Source organism: Notamacropus eugenii, chromosome 3 (assembly GCF_028372415.1).
Source record: "Notamacropus eugenii isolate mMacEug1 chromosome 3, mMacEug1.pri_v2, whole genome shotgun sequence".
Taxonomy (NCBI): domain Eukaryota; kingdom Metazoa; phylum Chordata; class Mammalia; order Diprotodontia; family Macropodidae; genus Notamacropus; species Notamacropus eugenii.
This window is the reverse complement of record NC_092874.1, coordinates 186449275-186469056: the sequence shown is the minus strand read 5'-3', so window position 1 is coordinate 186469056 and position 19782 is coordinate 186449275. Positions and strand designations below refer to the sequence as shown.

The window sequence follows — 19782 nt, the reverse complement described above, 5'->3', positions numbered from 1 at the left end:
AGTTAGAAAGCTACCACAAGTAGTCCAGACAAGTAGTGATGGGGGATCATATGAAGGTAGCTAATGGAAGAAAAAAATTAGGTATGAGGTATGTTGTGGCAGTAAAATCATTAGGACTTACTTGGAGGCAGGTTAGATATATGATATAAGAAAAGGGAAAAGTCAGAGATAACACTGTAGTTTTGAAACTGACTGAGAAAACTGGCAGTGCCCTCAGCAGGAATAGGGAAGTTAAAACAAGGACAGATTTAGAGTTAAAAATGAAGGTCTGCGAGATTGTGCCTGGCAAGCAGCAGTTGGAGATGGAACTGGAATTTGTGGGGAGAGATTTAAACTTGGATATATGGATTTTAGAGGTTAGGTCAGACTATCGTAGCCATTTGGGGACTTAAGGAAAATTCACAAAAGAATCAGACTAACCAATAATGAATAAAGCAGTAGGTCTTTTCTTGTGGCATGTGTTTAGTTCATACAAACAAAAAGGCATACGGCTTGACTTGCAATAGCTGGGGCACTAAGGCATGACTGAACAAAAATGAGGGAAGGATATCGCCATGTTCCGGTTGCAGGGGCTAGTATTCAATTGGGTATTAATCATCAAAGAAGAGAAGTCTCTTGAGTACGATGAGGAAGAGAAGGATTCTCGTTACCTCTCCTAGGCCAAGAGCTGTAACATACAACTCCTTGATCCTCCACCCAGGACAGCTTATTGCTCTGTAGCTTTTTATAGAAATAGGAAACCAGTCCTAGTTTCCTTCTCATTTCAGGTATTATAGGAAAGGGACCCACAAATATCCTTATCAACTAATAAGGAGATTTACATAAAAATGTGGCCTGCAGGATGTTTATACAGGGTCATAGGGGTCAAAGACATAGGTAGTAGGTTTTATTGCTTTGTAGCCAGTTGATTTATAATTGTTCAGTCCAGAATATTTACCCTGATTACACAAGGGCAAGCAGGATCAAGAACATAAAGTGAAGGAGCAACTGAGAGGGTCTGTGTAGCAAGCTGGCGCCATAGATGGATCAAAGGGCCTGCATTGAAATCCAGCCTCAGACATGTATTAGCTATGGGATCCTGGGCACATCACTCAACTCGTTTGCCTCTCGGTTTCCTCATCTGTAAAATGGAGATGGTAATAAACACTTAACTCCTTAGAATTTGTTGTGAGGACCAAATGTGATTATAATTGTAAACCACTTAGCAAGGCACGCGGCACCTAGTAATTGTCATTGTTGTTATCCATTCAGTGTTATCCATTCAGTCTCTCTGCCCTCAGTAGGTTTTAGGCCATTGCTCCTAACTTTGCTCTCTTTTCCACTTTGAACTCTGTAGTTAAAAAGTTCAAGTAGATACTGTCCTTTATTCTCCAAGTCCTTCATTTCCTTGTCCTATTTACTACTTTTCCCTTGACAAACCCCAGCTCCAGATTATTCCCACCATCTGCATCCTCCTCTTAAGGAAGCTCAGGGTACATTGGGTACACCAGGTGTTGAAAAGATTGATTAGAAAGCCTTCTTCCTTTCTGACAGAGAGGTGATGGGCTAAAGATGCTCTGAGACTGAAATTTCCACACAGCTGAAATCACAAAACAACCCCCCTCCCCAAAAAAACTTTTAAAAGGGAGGGGAAAAAAAATCTTTGTTTAAGGAAAGTATATTTTGAGAAACAGCACAAAAATTTTCTCAAATATTAAAAATAAGGAGCAAATTGCAAGTTGATAGAATTCCCTGACATGATGATCTCCACTTTTGGTTTATCCAGTCACATTATAGTCAGACTTCCATAATAAGATGACAAAATTATTTTTAAATACATAGGCAGAAAAACATCCTAAATCTGAAAAAAAAATGGAAATTAATCACATTATTACATAATGTTTTTCTATAAATGTAAGAAATTATCAAAAAGGTTATAGAATGATATACTGAAAATTTAGAAAATGAGAACTTCATCTTCCAAAACAGCTTTTAGTAAAGATAAATATCCTTTTCAGAAAAAAAAGTTACTTGTATCAGTTTGAAGAGTTTGTAGAATGGCAGAGTCAACTTTAAGACAGTTTTAATTTGCAGAGTTAACAAAAGCACAAATGAGATATTACGTATAGGAAACAACAAGGTAACCCAGATAATCTGGACCCCTGGAAGCAATAGGGAGGCCTGGAGATTTTTGAGTAGGCAATGGAATGGTCATACTTGTGCCTTAGGAATGTTTTTTATAGCTCCTCTGGAAGATGCCTCTGCAAGCTGCTCTGCTTTTCACCAGATTTTCTCTACCATACCATAGAAATCTCTTCACCCTGAAAGTTCCCTCTCCCCCTGGACTACCTCTCATGCTCTAAGTACCCTCTAGAACCTCCCTTTCATGGTGAGGCCTGGACCAAGCCTGGCTTCATTCCTCTTCTGGGGAAATTCTCTCTGCCCCTCCCCTCCTTCTAGTCCTCTTGTTTTGTCTTCCCAGCATTAGAATGTAAGCTTCTCCAGGCCTGGAATTGTCTTTCTTCTTTCCCCTCTCCCCCCCAAAGTTTAGCACCTTGCCTGGCACTCAGTGATTGCTTAATAAATACTTGTTGAGCGATTAACAGAGAAGAAAGTCTGGAAGCAAGGAGATCCATAAAGAACCTATTGAAAATAATTCGGGCGTTAACTACAATAGAGGCTGTGTACATAGAGTGTGTAGAAGATTAAGAAATGATATGATTGTAGAACAAACAAAATTTGACACTAATTAGTATGTGTCAATAATACCCTTAACAGAAAAAGAGGGAAATTGGGGAGAAAGATGGATTTAGTGTGGAAAATAATGAGTTTGAGTTTGAAATTATTGTGGGACATCTTAGTGCCTTATCCAACAGACAGTGATGATAAAGGAGTGGAACTTGGGAACAAGATGAGGGCTAAAGGTGCAGATTTTGGAATCATCTTAATTTATTTTAATTCATGAGATCTGTGTTATAGTGTTTTTGACTACTTAAAACCTGTCCTTATCTTTTACTTTGACTTCCCATTCATCTACTTTTAGTATCTTTTCCCATCGTACCTATCACTCTCTTGACGCTTCTTAAGGAACAACTGAGCCTGGAGTGAGGAAGACTTATCTTTCAGACACTTACTAGCAGTGTAACCCAGGGCAGATCACTTAACATTGCTTGCCTCAGTTGTTCATCTGTAAAATGAGCTGGAGAAGGAAATGGCAAACCAGTCCAGTATCTTTACCAAGCAAACACCAGAGGGAGAGTCAGACACAACTGAAATGAGTGAAAAAATTTTGCCCAATTAATACCATAATACTCTGTGACATCTATAAAAGAAGTTCAACAAATCTTTATATAACATCATATGAAAATGCTTTTCCCTATTAAAGTAATAAATATTGGTTGTCATGTTTTCAGGAACTAGAAAGAGCATGGCGAGAATATGACAAATTAGAATATGATGTAACAATTACAAGAAACCAGATGCAAGAACAGTTGGATCGACTTGGTGAAGTTCAGGTACAAAATTTTAATGTCAGATTCTTTTCAAGCCTTCTGGTTATACTCTGATATCACACAACTTCAGGTTATTATGTTGATTAGACATCAAGTACAAAATGAACTGCTTAAAAGTCAGGTCAGAATTGATTTCCTTTTGATCACAGGCCATTGTAAAACATGCCAGTAACAGGTGCAGCATCAATCTTCTATTTTATTGCTTTTCTATTTTTAGAAAAAAAAAATTGACAGTGACAAAACTCCAAATAGAAGATAAATTTATTGGTTTTTTTAGAATTGTTATTGAATTGGTGTAAGTATTTATGACTGTAAAAAGACCTGAAGTATGATGAAGTTACAAACTGAAGCCCTAGATTAACCACACACTTGCCAAAATCTCCCTAAAGAAGTCACTCTATAAGACTTAAAATATACCTATCAGTTTTATCTTTTGTTTAGTGACCATTTGTGTCTGTGGTTGAATTTTAAATTTGGCCACATGTCGTTACCTGATATAGGAATAGCAGACTAAAAGAGGTGACAGTGACATTAACAAGTTTGAGGTATGGCTAGTGAATATTTGCCTTGCATGTAATAGAAATCACATACATCCTCCTTCTGAAGACGATTCCTGATTCCCTTCAACACCTCACTCAACCACAGCTACCACCATTTAGTAGTTCTCATTCTTCTTCAAATGAATTTGTCTTTATATTGTATATTATCTCTAGAATGTAAGCTTCTTGTTGAAGGCAGGTACTATTTCATTTGACTTTCTTTTCCCGGTGCTGAATCTTTTAAAATGTTTATTGAATTGTTGGGTTTCCTGAATGTGTTTTTCCTCTATTACATGACTTATCATGTTTTAGAACTTAAAACGTTAACCCTATATTGCCATTCTTTTTTAAAAAATTAGTTTAATTTTGTTTTTTCCTTCTAGTAGAATGTTTCTCTGCTCATTTTTAGTCCCTGGTGCCTTCTTGTCATCATAAAAGATGGCATGACAGCTCAGTGGCATATAAATAATACTATGGATTATTCACCGGAAAAAGCTGAAATACTTGACCAGTCTACATTACTTTTTGTTGATATGACTACTACTACTATGTTGGCTCTCTTGAAATTTCTGGGAGAGGTGATAAAATTAAGTTTTTTAAAATGTTGATATATCTCTAATATTTTTTATTATCAGGTATTTATTACTATTTTAATTTCAAGTTTCCTGCATGTGAATTAATATATAATATTATTATTAATAGACGGAATCAGCAGGCATTCAACGTGCACAAATTCAGAAAGAACTTTGGAGAATTCAAGATGTCATGGAAGGTTTGAGTAAACATAAACAGCAGCGAGGCACCACAGAGGCTGGTAAAAAAAAGACTTCTTTTATCTTTTATTAGGTGACATTTGACCACAGTTATATCTAAAACAAATGAAATGTATAATTGCATTTCATAACTTAGTTGACAAGTCACTAGAAGCACAAATATGATTAAATGTAAGTAAATGGGTAGCATGACATTATTTTGTTTTTCGTCTAGATTCAAAAAGATTTTGTAATTAGTTTTAATAGCAATACATTGTAATTTTTAAAAATTATTTTAATAGGTATCATAGGATCAAAGGCTTTTTCAGCAGTTAAGTACAAAAGTGAGGTAAGATGTTTACTGTTTTGATTTCTAAATGCAAATTAATGTATTTCTAACCTTAAAGAATGAGTGAAAAGAAACCAAATATTTTCTATACTTTTACAAAAATAATTTTAAATAGGTTTAAGTATGCTCCACTCAGGTGATTGTGTTAATCTTGAAGTTACAATGGGCATTACAAGAGTTTAAAGATACATTGATGATTTCTCATGTGTAACAACTAATGAGTCCCCAATCCTTAAACTGGAAAAATTGGATCTGGGTTGTTATGCATTTCAGAACTTGAAAGGTAGGCTTTTACTTCTTGGTCATCTAAATGTACTGAATTTACTCTTGTATGGTAAGCACTTATCTATGTTTTAAGAGGTTCTGTAGAGCAAGAGTTATGTATAACATAAAAAATTTATAACTATAAAAGAGATACTGTCAACATAATTAAAATATCTTTTAAAAATTTGATTCCAAGAGAGGGAAATACTTAGTATTGTTTCTTTTTTTAAAATCTAAAATATGAATATAACATTTTACAGAGTTTTAAACTAAAACTTTTTCCTGCTATTTTCATACCTTAAATAGCAGTACTTTTATATACAGTGATTCTTTGGATTTGTAATAGAATTTTAAACGGAAATACAAAATACAAATACAATACAGCAAATACAAAAAGTGCTAACCTCAGTGATCCAAAGCAAACTAGGTACTGTTTCAAACTCAATTTGATTTGGTGAATATAATGATCTTTTTGTTTTATTTCTTTAAATGTGATTTTTGACAGTGTCCCTTTCATTGCCAAAAGTTGACGAGACATAGTATACATTTTTAAAGCTAAGCTGCTGTTGAAAAGTTTGTTAGATATTCTTAACACATTATGCTCATCTAAATAAGGTGACTATTCTACAATCTTTAGGAAGAGGAAGTAGTCCCACCTCGTCCTCCACTTCCTTGGTCCTATGACTTTACAGAGCAGCCTCCCATAATCCCCCCTCTGCCCAGTGATAGCAGCTCCTTGCTCTGTTATAGCAGGGGCCCAGTACATCTGCCTGAAGAAAAGAAGATTTACCAAGTTCAAGGATATCCAAGAAATGGCTCTCACTGTGTAAGTGGCTAGAATTGCCACAGAATTATACATCACAAATATCTTCTTGATTTTTTCATAATCATTTTCTTTTGCCATTGGAAAATTGTTTTTGTATGGTAATCTCCTTTGGAGCAGTACTTTTTGTTGCTTTCCATGTTGTCATTTTCACATGTTATATTTTTGCTTTTTCATACTTAATGTATTTAAATTTTTTTAAGTAGAGAAAACTATCATTTAGTGTTATTTTATATAGCATGAAGAGACCAGATTTAAAAGGGTAATGTGGGACACAGGGATCATGCCTACTAATTTTTTCTGTCTTCAGATCAGAAAATAAAGGGTGGGAAGTAGTATTACTACCAGGATAATTAAGGTCGTGATTTGGATATTCAGTTTGTAAAAATAAGACTTGATAAGCAAGGAGAAAAGGATCAGAAGAAGAAGGAAAGGAATATAAACCAGTGAAGGGCAAAACCTATCAAAGAAATTTAATTATATGGGAATTTGAAATTTAGGACTTCCCAGCACCTGACTACCTTCTAAAATGGATAAGATAATTTAATACAGTTCAGTCACTGTTCTTACAATATATGTTATGCTAAAGTGTCTGGTAGTCATGATGAAAAGAAAAATATTTTAATTTCAAAACAAAAAGATTGGAAGATACCAATTTTAATCTTCCTGAGTTTTTTTCCTTCACTTTACATATGGACTCTCAAAAGTATTTTGTCTACAACAATTCCTATTTAAAAGTTCTGAGGTGGGGAGGGGATTAGCAACTTCATTTACCAAATTTAACTTGAGATTTCATAAATTTAACAACACAGGAAAATTTTAGTTATTTTTAATCAACATTTTTTTCTCATTTTAAAGGGTCCTGATTATAGACTTTACAAGAGTGAGCCAGAATTAACAACTGTAGCAGAAGTTGATGAATCTAATGGCGAAGAAAAGTCTGAACCTGTTTCAGAGATAGATTCTGTAACTAAAGGTCAGCTTTTAACTTTTATGTAGTAATGTCCATGTAATCTTCAGTACTAATGGAAGTTTCCTTATTTTTCCTGGTATCACTTGTAAGTTTTTCTCTTTCACAGTTTAAAGCTAAAAAGTCTATAATCTTCAAAATTTACGACAATGTACTTAGTCACACTAGTTTTAGAAGTTATTTTTAAGTATTTTTCCATCCTCTTACATAAAACATTTATTCATATTTTTATTAACATCTCCAGGTTTTTAAGTTCAATTCTGGAAACTATTTTTAAGGATGTGTCTAGAGAAGACAATGAAATAAGTACATGAGGAAATAAATAAGGTGGCATATTTCAAATTCCCAAGTAATCTCTTTTGGAATATTGTAGTGACTGCCTCATTTTTCTACTTTTTTTCTCTAGAATTATGTCTTTTAATATTTCTGATTTTTTTTCCTACCATGTGGTAGATATGTGATTTTAAAATGAAAAAATAATTCTTGGAATATAGTTTAATATGGATGTCTACCATCTTTACATAATAGGTTAATCCATCTTACAAATTATATTTCTTTGTGAGGGAGGATTTTAGTTGAAAGTATATTCTACCCACATATAGTTTCTTAATCATCAGTTACACCACCCCACCACCTAGTCCCCAACAAAAGCAACAAAAGCTTCTCTGCATTGCATTGTGCTGATTGAGCAGCAAATATGAATAAAGAGACATAGCTTCATTCCTTTAAAAGCTTATGCCACTGTTGGACACAGGGAATCATTAAACTTTATGTAAATAAGTAAAACATTTCTCATGAACGTAAGAGCTAAGTCCATTTAGTGGATGGAATCTGAAGAAGAGGGAAATTCCTACTAATTAGGAAAGATATCAAAAGATTTACACAAAGTAAAGCACCCCAAAGATTGCATATTTGTACCCCATTTCATTCTTGTTCCTGACTCTTGTGCAGTCATAATAATCTATCCTGAGGTATACGTCATGCCAAATACTACTCATTTAGTTTCCCAAGTTTAAAAATTATCCAATAAGTGACTATATAAAGTTGATTGAATTCAAATACAGTGAGCTTTCCTTAACTTTGAGAAAAGAAAGAAAGAAAAGGTTTTGTCTTCAGTCTTCCTATTTCCAATTCTATCTATTTACAACCAAAATACATGCAGAATTTGCAAAACTTCTTGGTCTCTGTGAATCTTTGTTTACATATAATTAACTTGCTTGACAATTAATTACTATGTTTGTCAGCCATCTTTTTAAAATAATTACATGAGATCAACGAAGGTACTGAATTAAGTTCAAAATTTGAGTTGCTACATTATTTTCAGTGGGATTGGTTTTTGAATAAGCATAGTCATACTTAAAATTGCAAGATTTAACATAATTTAAATTCAACTATTTGTTGTCTGTTCGGTAAGCATTCTCAGAGTTGGTATATAGTTCTAAACTTAGCTATACTACGGACTATTCTGTATCTAACTTTGATAGATTTATGGTTTAATTTTGATGTTGGTAACACAGATCACAGCCCATCCATCCATGACTACACATCCTCTATGTCTCTTGTCTCCAGATTCTTAAAAATACCAATATGCCAGAGAGCTTCCTCTAAATCATCAGTGTCGGACTCAAATAGAAACAGATCCCTGAAGGCAGCATGTTGGCTATAAAACCTACAAATTAACGTTATCTATGTTATACTGTATTTTTTTTTAAAATTTAAATATTTCCCAATTACATTTTAATCTGGTTCACCACACTTTGAAATATTACTGCCCCAAGTCTGACACTTCCGTTCTAGATCATGGGGAGTTCTTAAACTAAGGTCCACAAACGTGCAAGTTTTGGTCCATGATTTTGTTGTTTTAATATTTTGGTAACTATAAATGGTTTCCTTTGTAATACTTGGTATTTAATTTATTATTTAAAAGCATTATTCTGAGGGTCAGGCATCCCTGACCAAAAAAGAAGGCAAAGAACCCCTATTCTTGGTACTTAGTGTGCTAAAGAATGTTCCTTATGCAATATAAATTGATTCTAAATAGTAGAGCATATGTTATACATTTCTGCTCCACAATTTCAAAATCATTTAACTCTAAAAACGGTGGTCAGAAGAAAATAATTTAGTAACAATTTGATATTATTTTAGAGATTAGTTATGATTCTTCATGAAGTAGTCTCCTGACGCTGCACTTGTGGAAAGTACAAGAGTGTGCATTATGCTTATCCAAAATGTAGGTTACAGAGAGATAGACACTTACTTATCCAAGTTCCTTGAGTTTCTAATAATTGAATGAATGACTATCTAAAATGAACTTTAGTCCATTAACAGATTTCATTTAAGTGCAGAGGCCTCTCTGGCAGGGATAACTCCTCAAGATCTCAATTTTCCTATCTGTCCCAAAATCCAGGCAGACTATACCATCACATTAGCTCTTTGATCTAAAGAAAGTCACAACCTCTTTGTGTTACAAATTCCATATGTAAACAATAGGTAGCATGCTCCTTACTTAGTCTGCCTTAGAGAGTTTTCAGGAGGATAAAAAAGACCAATATATATTTCAGAAAGCACTTTTAAAAGTTTAATATGTATATATATAAATATTAATTGATGCTGTTATTGTTATGTAATTGATGTTCTTCGAAATAAAAGTGAGTAATGATGGCAGGTGTTACCTGCTTTTTTAAAAATGCAGTAACTACCTTTAAATTACAAATCTTAATTTAACTAATTTAATACAGAGAGAAAATAAGGCCTCAGATTTTTTTATGTCTCCCATTAATATAACCAGCTAATTTACTTTTAATTTAGTACTAAATTATATCACTGTCATTGGCTAATGAAATAAATAAAATAGTGTACTGCTACTGCATTTTTCTTGGTGTTTTTTGGCCAGATCCAGCATTGACTATTTTAAAATGAAAAGAAATTTTAGTATTAAGTAGAAAAATGTCAACTTTTATGATAGTTGCTTTGTAGGAATTGCTACTATTTGTTTTTTTTTAGGTGCACATTTTCCTGTTGGAGTTGTACCTCCCAGAACCAAATCACCAACGCCTGAGTCTTCAACAATAGCCTCTTACGTAACCTTAAGGAAAACTAAGAAGATGATTGATTCAAGAACGGTATTTAAAAAACAATTAATTAACAGAAAAAAATTCAAAGAAATTAATCTTTATTTTTTTCGTACAAAATTAAGTTTCTGTTTCTCTGATTTCATGGAGAAATTTTTTCATATATAACGAAGATAAAGCATGTCTTTCTTAACTTTAAAAAAAAGACACCCATAGGTATTTCTGAATTATGGTCAATCCATTATCCATTCAAAAGTATGTGAACTGCTGAACTTATCCCAATATCTAACTGCTACCATATACCCCAGCCTGCATCCTGAGAACAATTTAGACCTCCCTGAGACTTTCATGACTAATAAGGATTCCTCTAAGGGTAAAATAGCTTTTTCCAATAGCCACTCTTAAAAAAAAGTTCACTCTAAACACTGATTGTTCTAAAAGTCTACAGAATAAATTTGTGCAAAGTCCCAGAGACGTAGGGTTTACAGAGTAGAAAAGGACCCACCTTGGAATCCCTGTGAACTGATGGGTATGCTGATGAGTCTGGGGAGACTCACAATTCGATAATACCAAACTAAACTCCTCAGGCCCCCGAGAGGCTCCAAAAACACCAGTTCAGACTAGGATAGAAGCCTTCCCTCAGAACACGCAGTCTAATACTCAGCTGTTGTTTTGTTATATTAAAAAAGTACATTGTTGTGTAAAACATTTGTTTCAATCATTGGGGTTCTAATCAAGAACTATTACAAAACTATAGATTTAAAATTATATCTGAATTGTCTTTTTAAGATAGATTCTAATATTGATGATATATGTATATATAATTGGTGAAATATATATAATCATGTTTAGATATGTATAATGTTGGCTTATGATTGGTATGATTTCCTTTATTTAAATAGAGCTTTTTAACAAAAGTGTTATCATAAGGAGGAAAGTTACCATAGGTTTTATAGAAACACAGACTATGAAAATTGGAAGGAATCTTGGAAGCCTTCTAGTCAACCTGGCCCTGACCAAGAATCCCTTTTACAAACTATCTTATGCATACTTCACTGGAAAAGCTTTAGTGAAGGGAATCTCCTGAAGGAGTCCACTGTACTTTTTAACAGCTCTTATTTTTATGGCAGTCTGAAAGCTAACACATTTCCTTTGCTTGATCCAAGTTGTACTCAAAGCGAAAGAAAACAAGTCTTAATTCCTCTTCCACATTACAGCCCTTTAGATACTTGAAGAGCTATAGTGTTGCCTATGAATGTCCTTTTCCAACCCCTTTTCAGTTAATCTTCATTTGCCATGGTCTCTGATCCCCTTACCATCTTGGTTCCTCTCTTGTGGAAGCATTCCTATTTATTAATGCCCTTCTCATCATGGTTCCCAGATCTATATACAATACTTTAAATTTGGTTTTAGCAGGGAAGAGAACCCCAGAGCTATTACTTGCTTTTTACTGGACAGGGTCTGTCTCTTAATGTAATAAGACCCATGACATTCTATTCCTATAGAGTTTGCCTTTCACTAAAATTCTCCAGAACCTTTTCATACAAATTAATGTCTAGCCACACATCTTCCATCTTATATTTGCAAAGTTAATTCTTTGAACATTTGATTCAGCCCATTGTTCTAACATTTTGGAGCCTTTTTGTATCTTGACTGTCATTCATCATGTTAGCAGTCCTCCCAAGTTTTACATTATCTACAGATTTTATCTATCATTTCAAGCCATTTTAAATAGTAAAAGACGGGCATTACATATTTAAAAAAAAGACTAAGTACTAAATGTCTAGGGCAGTGGTGTGTGTGTGTGTGTGTGTGTGTGTGTGTGTGTGTGTGTGTGTGTGTTCGTCCTTCATTGCCGAAGAAGACCATGCCATCAGAGAAATAATGACGTGACTTGTACTTGACTTTGTTTTGAGTGAGGGAGGGCTGTGCAGGTCACCAGCCTCACTTCTCCAGAGCCTTCTGAATCTAGTGACCAGATATTCACCAGGATGACTGGAGATGACCCAGGATGAGACATTTGGGGTTAAGTGACTTGCCCAAGGTCACATAGCTAGTGAGTGTCAAGTGTCTGAGGTGAGATTGAACTCAGGTCCTCCTGACTTCTGCATTGGTGCTCTACCCACTCACCACCTAGCTGCCCCACAATCAGTCATTATATAGCATGATCTCAAAGCCTTTCACCATTAGATATTCTCCAGCTATCACTATCCTTCTTCAAATGTAGTTATCAGACTTGGATGCAGAATTATAATAATGACATTCCCACATAATTCTCAGGATTATAAAATTGAAATACACATAAAATATAGTGAATAATAAATAAGAGTGTGCCTATAATACATAGGTTTGTAAAGACCTTACATACATTGTCTCATATAGTTCTCACAACCTCTGGGGTAGGTTGCTAGTGTTATTCCCATTATACTGATAAGGAAACTGAGGCTCAGAGAGGCTATTACCACAAAGCTAGCAGGTGTCTGAATCATTCTGTATGTTTACCACTGTGCCTCTGTATCACATAGAAAAAGATGCTTCAGAAACACCAAGTTTCATAAAGTAGTCAATAAACGTTTATTATGTGCCAAGAACTGTGCTAAATACTTGAGATACAAAGTAAGGCAAAAGACCATCCCTGCCCTCAAGGAGGTCACAATCCAATGGAGGAGACAATGTGTAAACAAACATATATGAACAAACTTTATACAGGATAAATAGGGAATTATTAACAGTGGACAACAGTTGAATTAAGAGGGATTGGGAAAGATGTAGAAATGAGATTTTACTTGGTTCTTGAAGGAAGCCAGGAAAGTCCAGAGGTGGAGATGATGAGGGATAGCATTCCAGGAATGGAGATCAATCAGAGAAAATGCTCAGAACAGAGAGATAGTGTCTTATTCATGGTACATGAAGGAGGCCAGTATCACTAGAGTAAAGAGTATGTAATGGGAAGAATGGTATAAGGACACAAGAAAGGGGGGAGGCCACATTATGAAGAGCTTTGACTGACAAGCAGAGCATTTTATATTTGCTCCTGGAGGCAGTTGGGAGCCACTGGGGTTCAGTGATCAGACCTGCATTTTTGGAAAATCACTTTAGTGTCTGAATAGAAGATGAATTGGAGTGGGAAGAGATTTGAGCAGACAGACCCAGCAGCAGGCATAAGGTGATGAGGGCCTTCACTAGGAGAGAAGGAGACATAATTGAGACGTGTTGGAGAGATGACATTGACAAGCTTTGGCAACAGATTGGATATGGACATGAGAGATAGTGAGGAGGAAAGAAGGGTACCTAGGACGGTGGTGCCTTGTGTGGAGTCAGGGATAGGGTTGAAGGAGAAAGATAATGGATTCCATTTTGGACATGTTGAGTTTAAATGTCTACTGGGTATCCAGTTTGAGATGGTGAGCAGAGAAGTTAGGTAGGGCATGACAGGTGAATTTGAGAATCACCAGCCTAGAGATGGTAATTAAATCCATAGCAGTTGATGAGATCACCAAATGAAGTAGTCAACAAGTAAAAAAGAGGAGAACCCAGGACAGAAAAGATCCTGTGGGATACTAATGGTTAAAGCATCTGCTATGGATGAGGATCCAGCAAAGGAGACTGAAAAGAGGTTATATAAGAAGTAGAAACAGGAGAGAGTGATGTCCTGAAAACCCAGAAAGAAAAATATCAGGAGAGGAGGGTGATCCAACAATATCAGTGGCACTTAAAGTCAAGGAGGATGAGAACGGAGAAAAAACTATTGAATTTGGCTCCTGAGATATCAGTACTAGCTTTCCAAAGAGCAATTTTGGAGGAATTATAAGGTGGGAAGCCAAATTGTAAGGATTTAATGAGAGGGAAAGGAGAGAAATATGGAGGCTTCTGTAAAGGTGAAAGAGAATATGGAAAACATACTCTTTGATTTTCCCATCCAGATAAAAGACTTTTCAGCTTCTACAAAGAAACCCAGAAATGTAATCTTACATATGGTGAGTTCTTTGTAGCAGAATTAATTTGTATAATTAAAGATTCTTAAAGTGCACAAACATAAATTTCTTCCTTCATCTCTTATATCTAGATATTTTATTAGTATAATACCCCGTTGAAACAGGTGCTACAGGTGATATTATCCCCATTTTATAGATAACAAGCTCAGAGAAGTTTAAGAACTTAACCCATGATCAAACATCTAGACAGAGTGAAAGGCAGAACTTCAGCCTATGTCTTTCCTAGCTTCAAATCCATCATTCTTTCCAACACACCGTGCAGTTCTCCATTATTCATTGCATCAATGGAGAGGCTAAAAAGAGTGAGCTTTTAGGGAAGACTAAAAAACTATAGACATTTAAATCAGTGTTTTTTCTTGGAAGAGTTTAATTAATAAGCCAACATTATCTTAAAGGGTATTTTATTACAAAAAGATGGTTCCTAAAGAAATCTGGATTAACTTCTCCATAATAGAGATTCTTAACCTAGTAGTGTCCGCAGAATCCCAAGGGCTCTGTGGATAGATTTCAGATGGCCTGTGAACCAGGATGGGAAAAAAAAAATTGCATCTTCATTTTCTCTAGCCTCCAACTGAAACTTGTCCTTAGATTATGAATGTTAAATAACAAACATTCTGAGAAGAGGTGCCTAGGCTTCAACATAATTCCAGAATAGCCCATGAAACAAAAAAGGTGAAGAACCACTCTTCTAGAAGGAATGTGTTGTGTTGTTTCATTAATACCAAAATAAAATTATGAAAAATAAATTTGAAAGCCTATATAATTAATTCTCTTATTAAATTATATTATACATTATTGTGTTAAACCCATATCAGAATTTAAATGATCATGTTTCTGTAAAACAAAATTGGATTGTCATGATTAAAGTAAGTAGTCATGTTTCTCTAATGCCATTATTTAAAAAGTTTGACATTGATTTAAAGATATATGCCACTAAGCCTTTTTCTTTCTTTGTTCTGCGTAAAACTAGCAGAATCAAGCACCTTTGCTACAGAATTCGCCTTACATTTTTTAATTATGACAGCATATAAAAGAATCAATCAGGGGAAAAGGAGTAATGAACATCATATTAGATTTTCTGTCTAATCGAAATTATTAGTTGCTTTATTTTAGGCTTAACAAATGTATCAACAACAGAATAATTAATCTCACTTTGTTACTATTTTAAAGTATAATGTGAGATTCAGTGACAGTTTTCCATTTACAGTTCTTAAAGGGAAAATGAAGTTAAAAGTGTTCCTGGGAAGACAATATATCCCAACACTAAAAATAGCTGTATTCCCAGGCAGCAGCTGAAATTTCAGTGCAAACTTAATTTATTTTTCAAAGAAATGCAGTCCTTGTTTTATATGTTGCCTCCTGTCTTGTGCTCTTGCTGTGCTCCTCTTAAGTTTTTTCACTTTACCTTTCTCTTTTTTGTGTGCACTTGAGTATTGAGAAGTGTTCATTTTGGGGGATTAAAAATGGACCAAAAAATATAAAACCTATAGTTTGGAGGCCAGCTCAACACAACTGACATTTCAACCATAAGTTGAGAGTAAAAGCATACTAGCAGGAAGTCAGAAATCTCTCCTTGGTAAGCCAGATGTTTATTTCTACTCTAATTTCTTTGAAATACTCTATAAATTTCTATCAGGTTAAAAGTTGTTTCCCATTGACACAGACCTATAGTAAGTATTTTTAAATGTTAAAACTTTTTTTTTTTAAATTTCAGCATCTTTATATTGTTTTGAAAAAAGTCTAAACATGTTCTCAGTATTAATTTCTAAACTGACCAGTGTGGATGAGCCCTTCTCTGCAACTTCTAATTCTTAGGAGTTGCCCACAGTACTGAAAAGTCTCATAGTTAGTAATCAGAAACAGGGCTTGAACAAGACCAGAAAGGCAATTGCCTCTCTTAAGTTTCCAAGCTAGTACCTTTTTTTTTTTAATTGAATGATATGATTTTAAATCTAAAGATAAAAAATACCTCATTTCTCATAATTATGTTTTTCACATCTGGCAAGGGAAGTACAAATTGATAAATTTATTGATTCCTGGAATTTTCGTTTAATGCTAATTCTGTTTGCTTTTAAAATGACATTTCCTGTATTTTGACAAATACTTCTATTCACCTCTTCAGCCTGAGTTTATAAAGTTTACTTTATATAGAAAGAAGAATTTTCCTTAGTGTCCTTGCTCACTTATATTAATTACCATTTCAAAGTAAAATAAAATTCTGCCTTTAAGATTAATAACATTTAAGATCTTTGTGTTTCATTTAGAATAGAAAAATATAACTGAGACACACTTTACAATATGTTTTATCTTAGCCATGCTTTTAAAAAACTGTTCTTGTCTCTTTTTTTTCTAATGTTTTAAAAAAAATTTTCAAGGAAAGGCCTAGAAGTGCAGTGGAACAGCTGTGTTTGGCTGAAAGTACTCGACCTCGTATGACTCTGGAGGAACAAATGGAAAGAATAAAAAGACGCCAGCAAGCTTGCCTAAGGGAAAAGAAAAAAGGACTGACTCTCTTTGGTACATCAGACCAGTCTCCCCTGCAGAGTCCATCATTTTGCAGAGACAATCCATTCAGGGTGATCCAAGTAAATGAAACTTTTTTGTTCATTGTAATATGATAAACAATACATTTAGATTGGACTGGTTCATTATCAGGCTCTATAACACAATTTTGTTTATATACCCTTCTGTTTGTGAATGAGGACAAAAAAGCTTCAGAAAGGGTTAGTGATCTTTCTGTGGTCACATACATTGGTATGGTAACTGCTACAATAAGGATTCAAACCCAGATCCTTTTTCTTCAAATTCACTAGTTTGTTTTTTTTTTTTGCTCTCTACCATGTAGTCTTTTATGAATGAATACACTTTTTAAAGATAGCAGAAATTCCATATAAATGTATTGTATTGATGTTCTTACTCTGTTCTCCTTTCTCTAAAATGCTGTGGGTTGTTCTGCTTTCTTATTTACGTGCATCTAAGCTGTAGCAAAAGATAGTAAAAGGCCTCCCCTTTCTAAATATTCTGCTTCCTTTCAGATACCTTTTGCTTTGTATTACCTTTATTGTCTCATTAACCTTTTAATTTTATTATGTTTCATAGTTTCACTTTGAGCTTCTAGAGTACTATTATCTTTGTTCTCTGCCCATCATCTATTCTGTAAGCATGAGCATGTAAACTAGTGAGCCTGCTGTAGCTCACACCAGATCTGTTTTGAGTGAAGAGTTTTTCACATTATGTAGTTTTACTGAATGTTATATAGTCAGTCTGAATTAAGAGATTAGCTGGTTTCATCAGCTTAAAGTTATTCCCCATCATCATAGTAATTAACTTCATTCTCTTGCTTATTAGCAATGGATGCTGCTAGTGGCTAATTACAAGTTAATATAAACTTTAAGGTATTGCACTGATGCAAATGATTATTCTTATTTTTCATGCTCTCAGGGATTTTGTCCTTTAGAGTAAGAGTTGAATAAGTCTACATATTTTTGCCAGCCATCAAAATGGCTGAGTTTAAAAACTAGAAACGAAAACAAATGATACGTATAGCATGTTTCTTTTATTTCCTCTGACTGATTTTCATTAGATTCTCCACTCATTTATTGTAGTCTCTTGGCAGGAAAGACAACTTATTTCAGAACAAATAAAATATATATACCCTGTGAGCCAGGAATATGTCAGAAAAGTTTTAGATGTGCCTTGCAATGTGAATAGGCAATGGGTATCTATCTGTGTTATCCCTTGTAAATCTATAAATGTCCAATTTGTTGCACAGAATCAGAGGGACGACTTGATATCAAGTAACGTTAAGGACCTGGAGAACATCAGTAGAGAAGACAGTGTTGAACTAAATCTTGAAACTTCTGCAGAAGAAGTAACTCAACTAAAAGAAGCTATCGCCATAGACCCTCTGGATGAGGATGTCAGTAAAGAGGTACAAAGTTCATTTGAGTAGGGTTACTCAGAAAGAGAAAGTATCTGAGTATAAAAGGTGGCGATTTTAAAAACAAAATTTGTTAAGTTTTATGAACCATAAAAACGTATTACCTTCTAACTCTTCCATCTGTTTTACTTTCCCTTCATATCTTTTCCTTACCTTATTTTAGCCTTTCTACTTTTCTCCCTCTTTTATTTTTCTGCTGACAAAAGTTGTTTTTTGTCATGGTTTCATTTTACTGATGAAGTAGTTATTGTTTTGTAACAGTATTGTTTTATAATCTGTGCTTAAGGACTGTAGTATTAAAAATAGAGCCATTTCACAGAGTTGGAAGAGGCCTCTCTGGTCATCTAATCCAGGCAGGTGGGTGGTACAGTAGTTAGAGTATTTCAGATACTTTTTTTGTGACCATGGGCAAGTTTTTTGTTAACATCTTTCTGCCTCAGTTTCCTCAATTGTAAAATATGGGTAATAATTGCATCCACTTTACCATGGTTATTGTGAAGATCAAGTGAGATATGATATGCAGAGTGCTTACACGGTGCCTGGCCCATAGTGGGTGCTTAATAAATGCTTGTTTCTTTTTGTACTGATCAAGCGTTCCCTTACTGCACATTAGACACGTGGTTGTCCAGCTTTACTGGAATTCCTCCCACGATGTCTCTCACAGCAGTTGTTCCACTTTTGGATAACTCTCATTTATTAGGAAAATATTCTTCAAAAAAAGAAAATATTCTTCACATGAGCCTAAATTTACCTCTTTGCAACTTGTACCCGTATTTCTGCCCTATGGAACCAAAGAGAGCAGGATATTTTTCTATTCCATGTGATGGCTATCTCCAGTTATTTGAAGGTCTATCTTATCCTCCCTAACTATTCTCTTTTCCACACTAAATATTCTCTGTTGTTTTTCTTCATATGGCATGAACTGGGGGCTCTTCACTTCCCAGCTGTTGTCTTCTAAAAGATCTCTTAAACTATGGTGCCTCATCTGAACATATGTGACCTGACCAGGGAAAAGTATAATGGGACCATTATTCCTGATAGTTTTCCCTCTTATTATCCAGCCTTTAGTTTTTTTGGCTGGCACATCTCACCAAATAAGAATCTTGAAATCCACTAAAACTCAGGTTTTTTTAGTCATGTAAAGCTTTACATTTATCCCTACTGAATTTCATCTTGGGCAATCCTCTGTCCCCTTCAACCATCCCCTCTCTCTAATTTTCATCTGCTTCTTAGACCATTGGTTCCTTCCCTGCTGCTCAAAAACACTCCTATATCTCCCTTATCCTTTAAAAAAAAAAAAATTCATTTGACTCTATGATCCCCTCAAATCAAAGTAATATCTCTCTTCTTTTCTCAACTGAACTAGAAAAAGCTGTCTACACTCACTTATTGTCTCCCCTACCCCAACCCCATCTCACATCCCCTCTTGCTCTTCTAACCTCTGACAATCTGGTTTCTGTCCCCACCACTAAGTTGAAATTTAAATCCAGTTATGCTGAATGCCCAATTACCTTTGCATAGTTCTTATCCCTCTCAATTTCCCTACAGTGTTGGATGCTGGGGTCCTCCTCCTCTTGGATACTACCTC

General features: G+C 34.7%; 1 protein-coding gene across 20 annotated transcripts in view; it reads left to right on the top strand.

Annotated features, from left to right (window-relative positions):
* Positions 1-19782, top strand: part of PLEKHA5 (pleckstrin homology domain containing A5) — a 195659-nt gene that overhangs the window by 162335 nt on the left and 13542 nt on the right. For 19 of the 20 annotated variants that reach the window (XM_072653588.1, XM_072653598.1, XM_072653583.1 and 16 more), the window contains 7 exons: positions 3393-3494; positions 4733-4844; positions 5085-5131; positions 7077-7194; positions 10192-10310; positions 16630-16839; positions 18027-18185. In XM_072653588.1, the coding sequence (XP_072509689.1) occupies positions 3393-3494; positions 4733-4844; positions 5085-5131; positions 7077-7194; positions 10192-10310; positions 16630-16839; positions 18027-18185 (867 nt within the window). Of the gene's footprint in view, positions 1-3392; positions 3495-4732; positions 4845-5084; positions 5132-6032; positions 6222-7076; positions 7195-10191; positions 10311-16629; positions 16840-18026; positions 18186-19782 lie in introns of all 20 variants that reach the window. The other variant, XM_072653595.1, reaches the window with a different exon arrangement.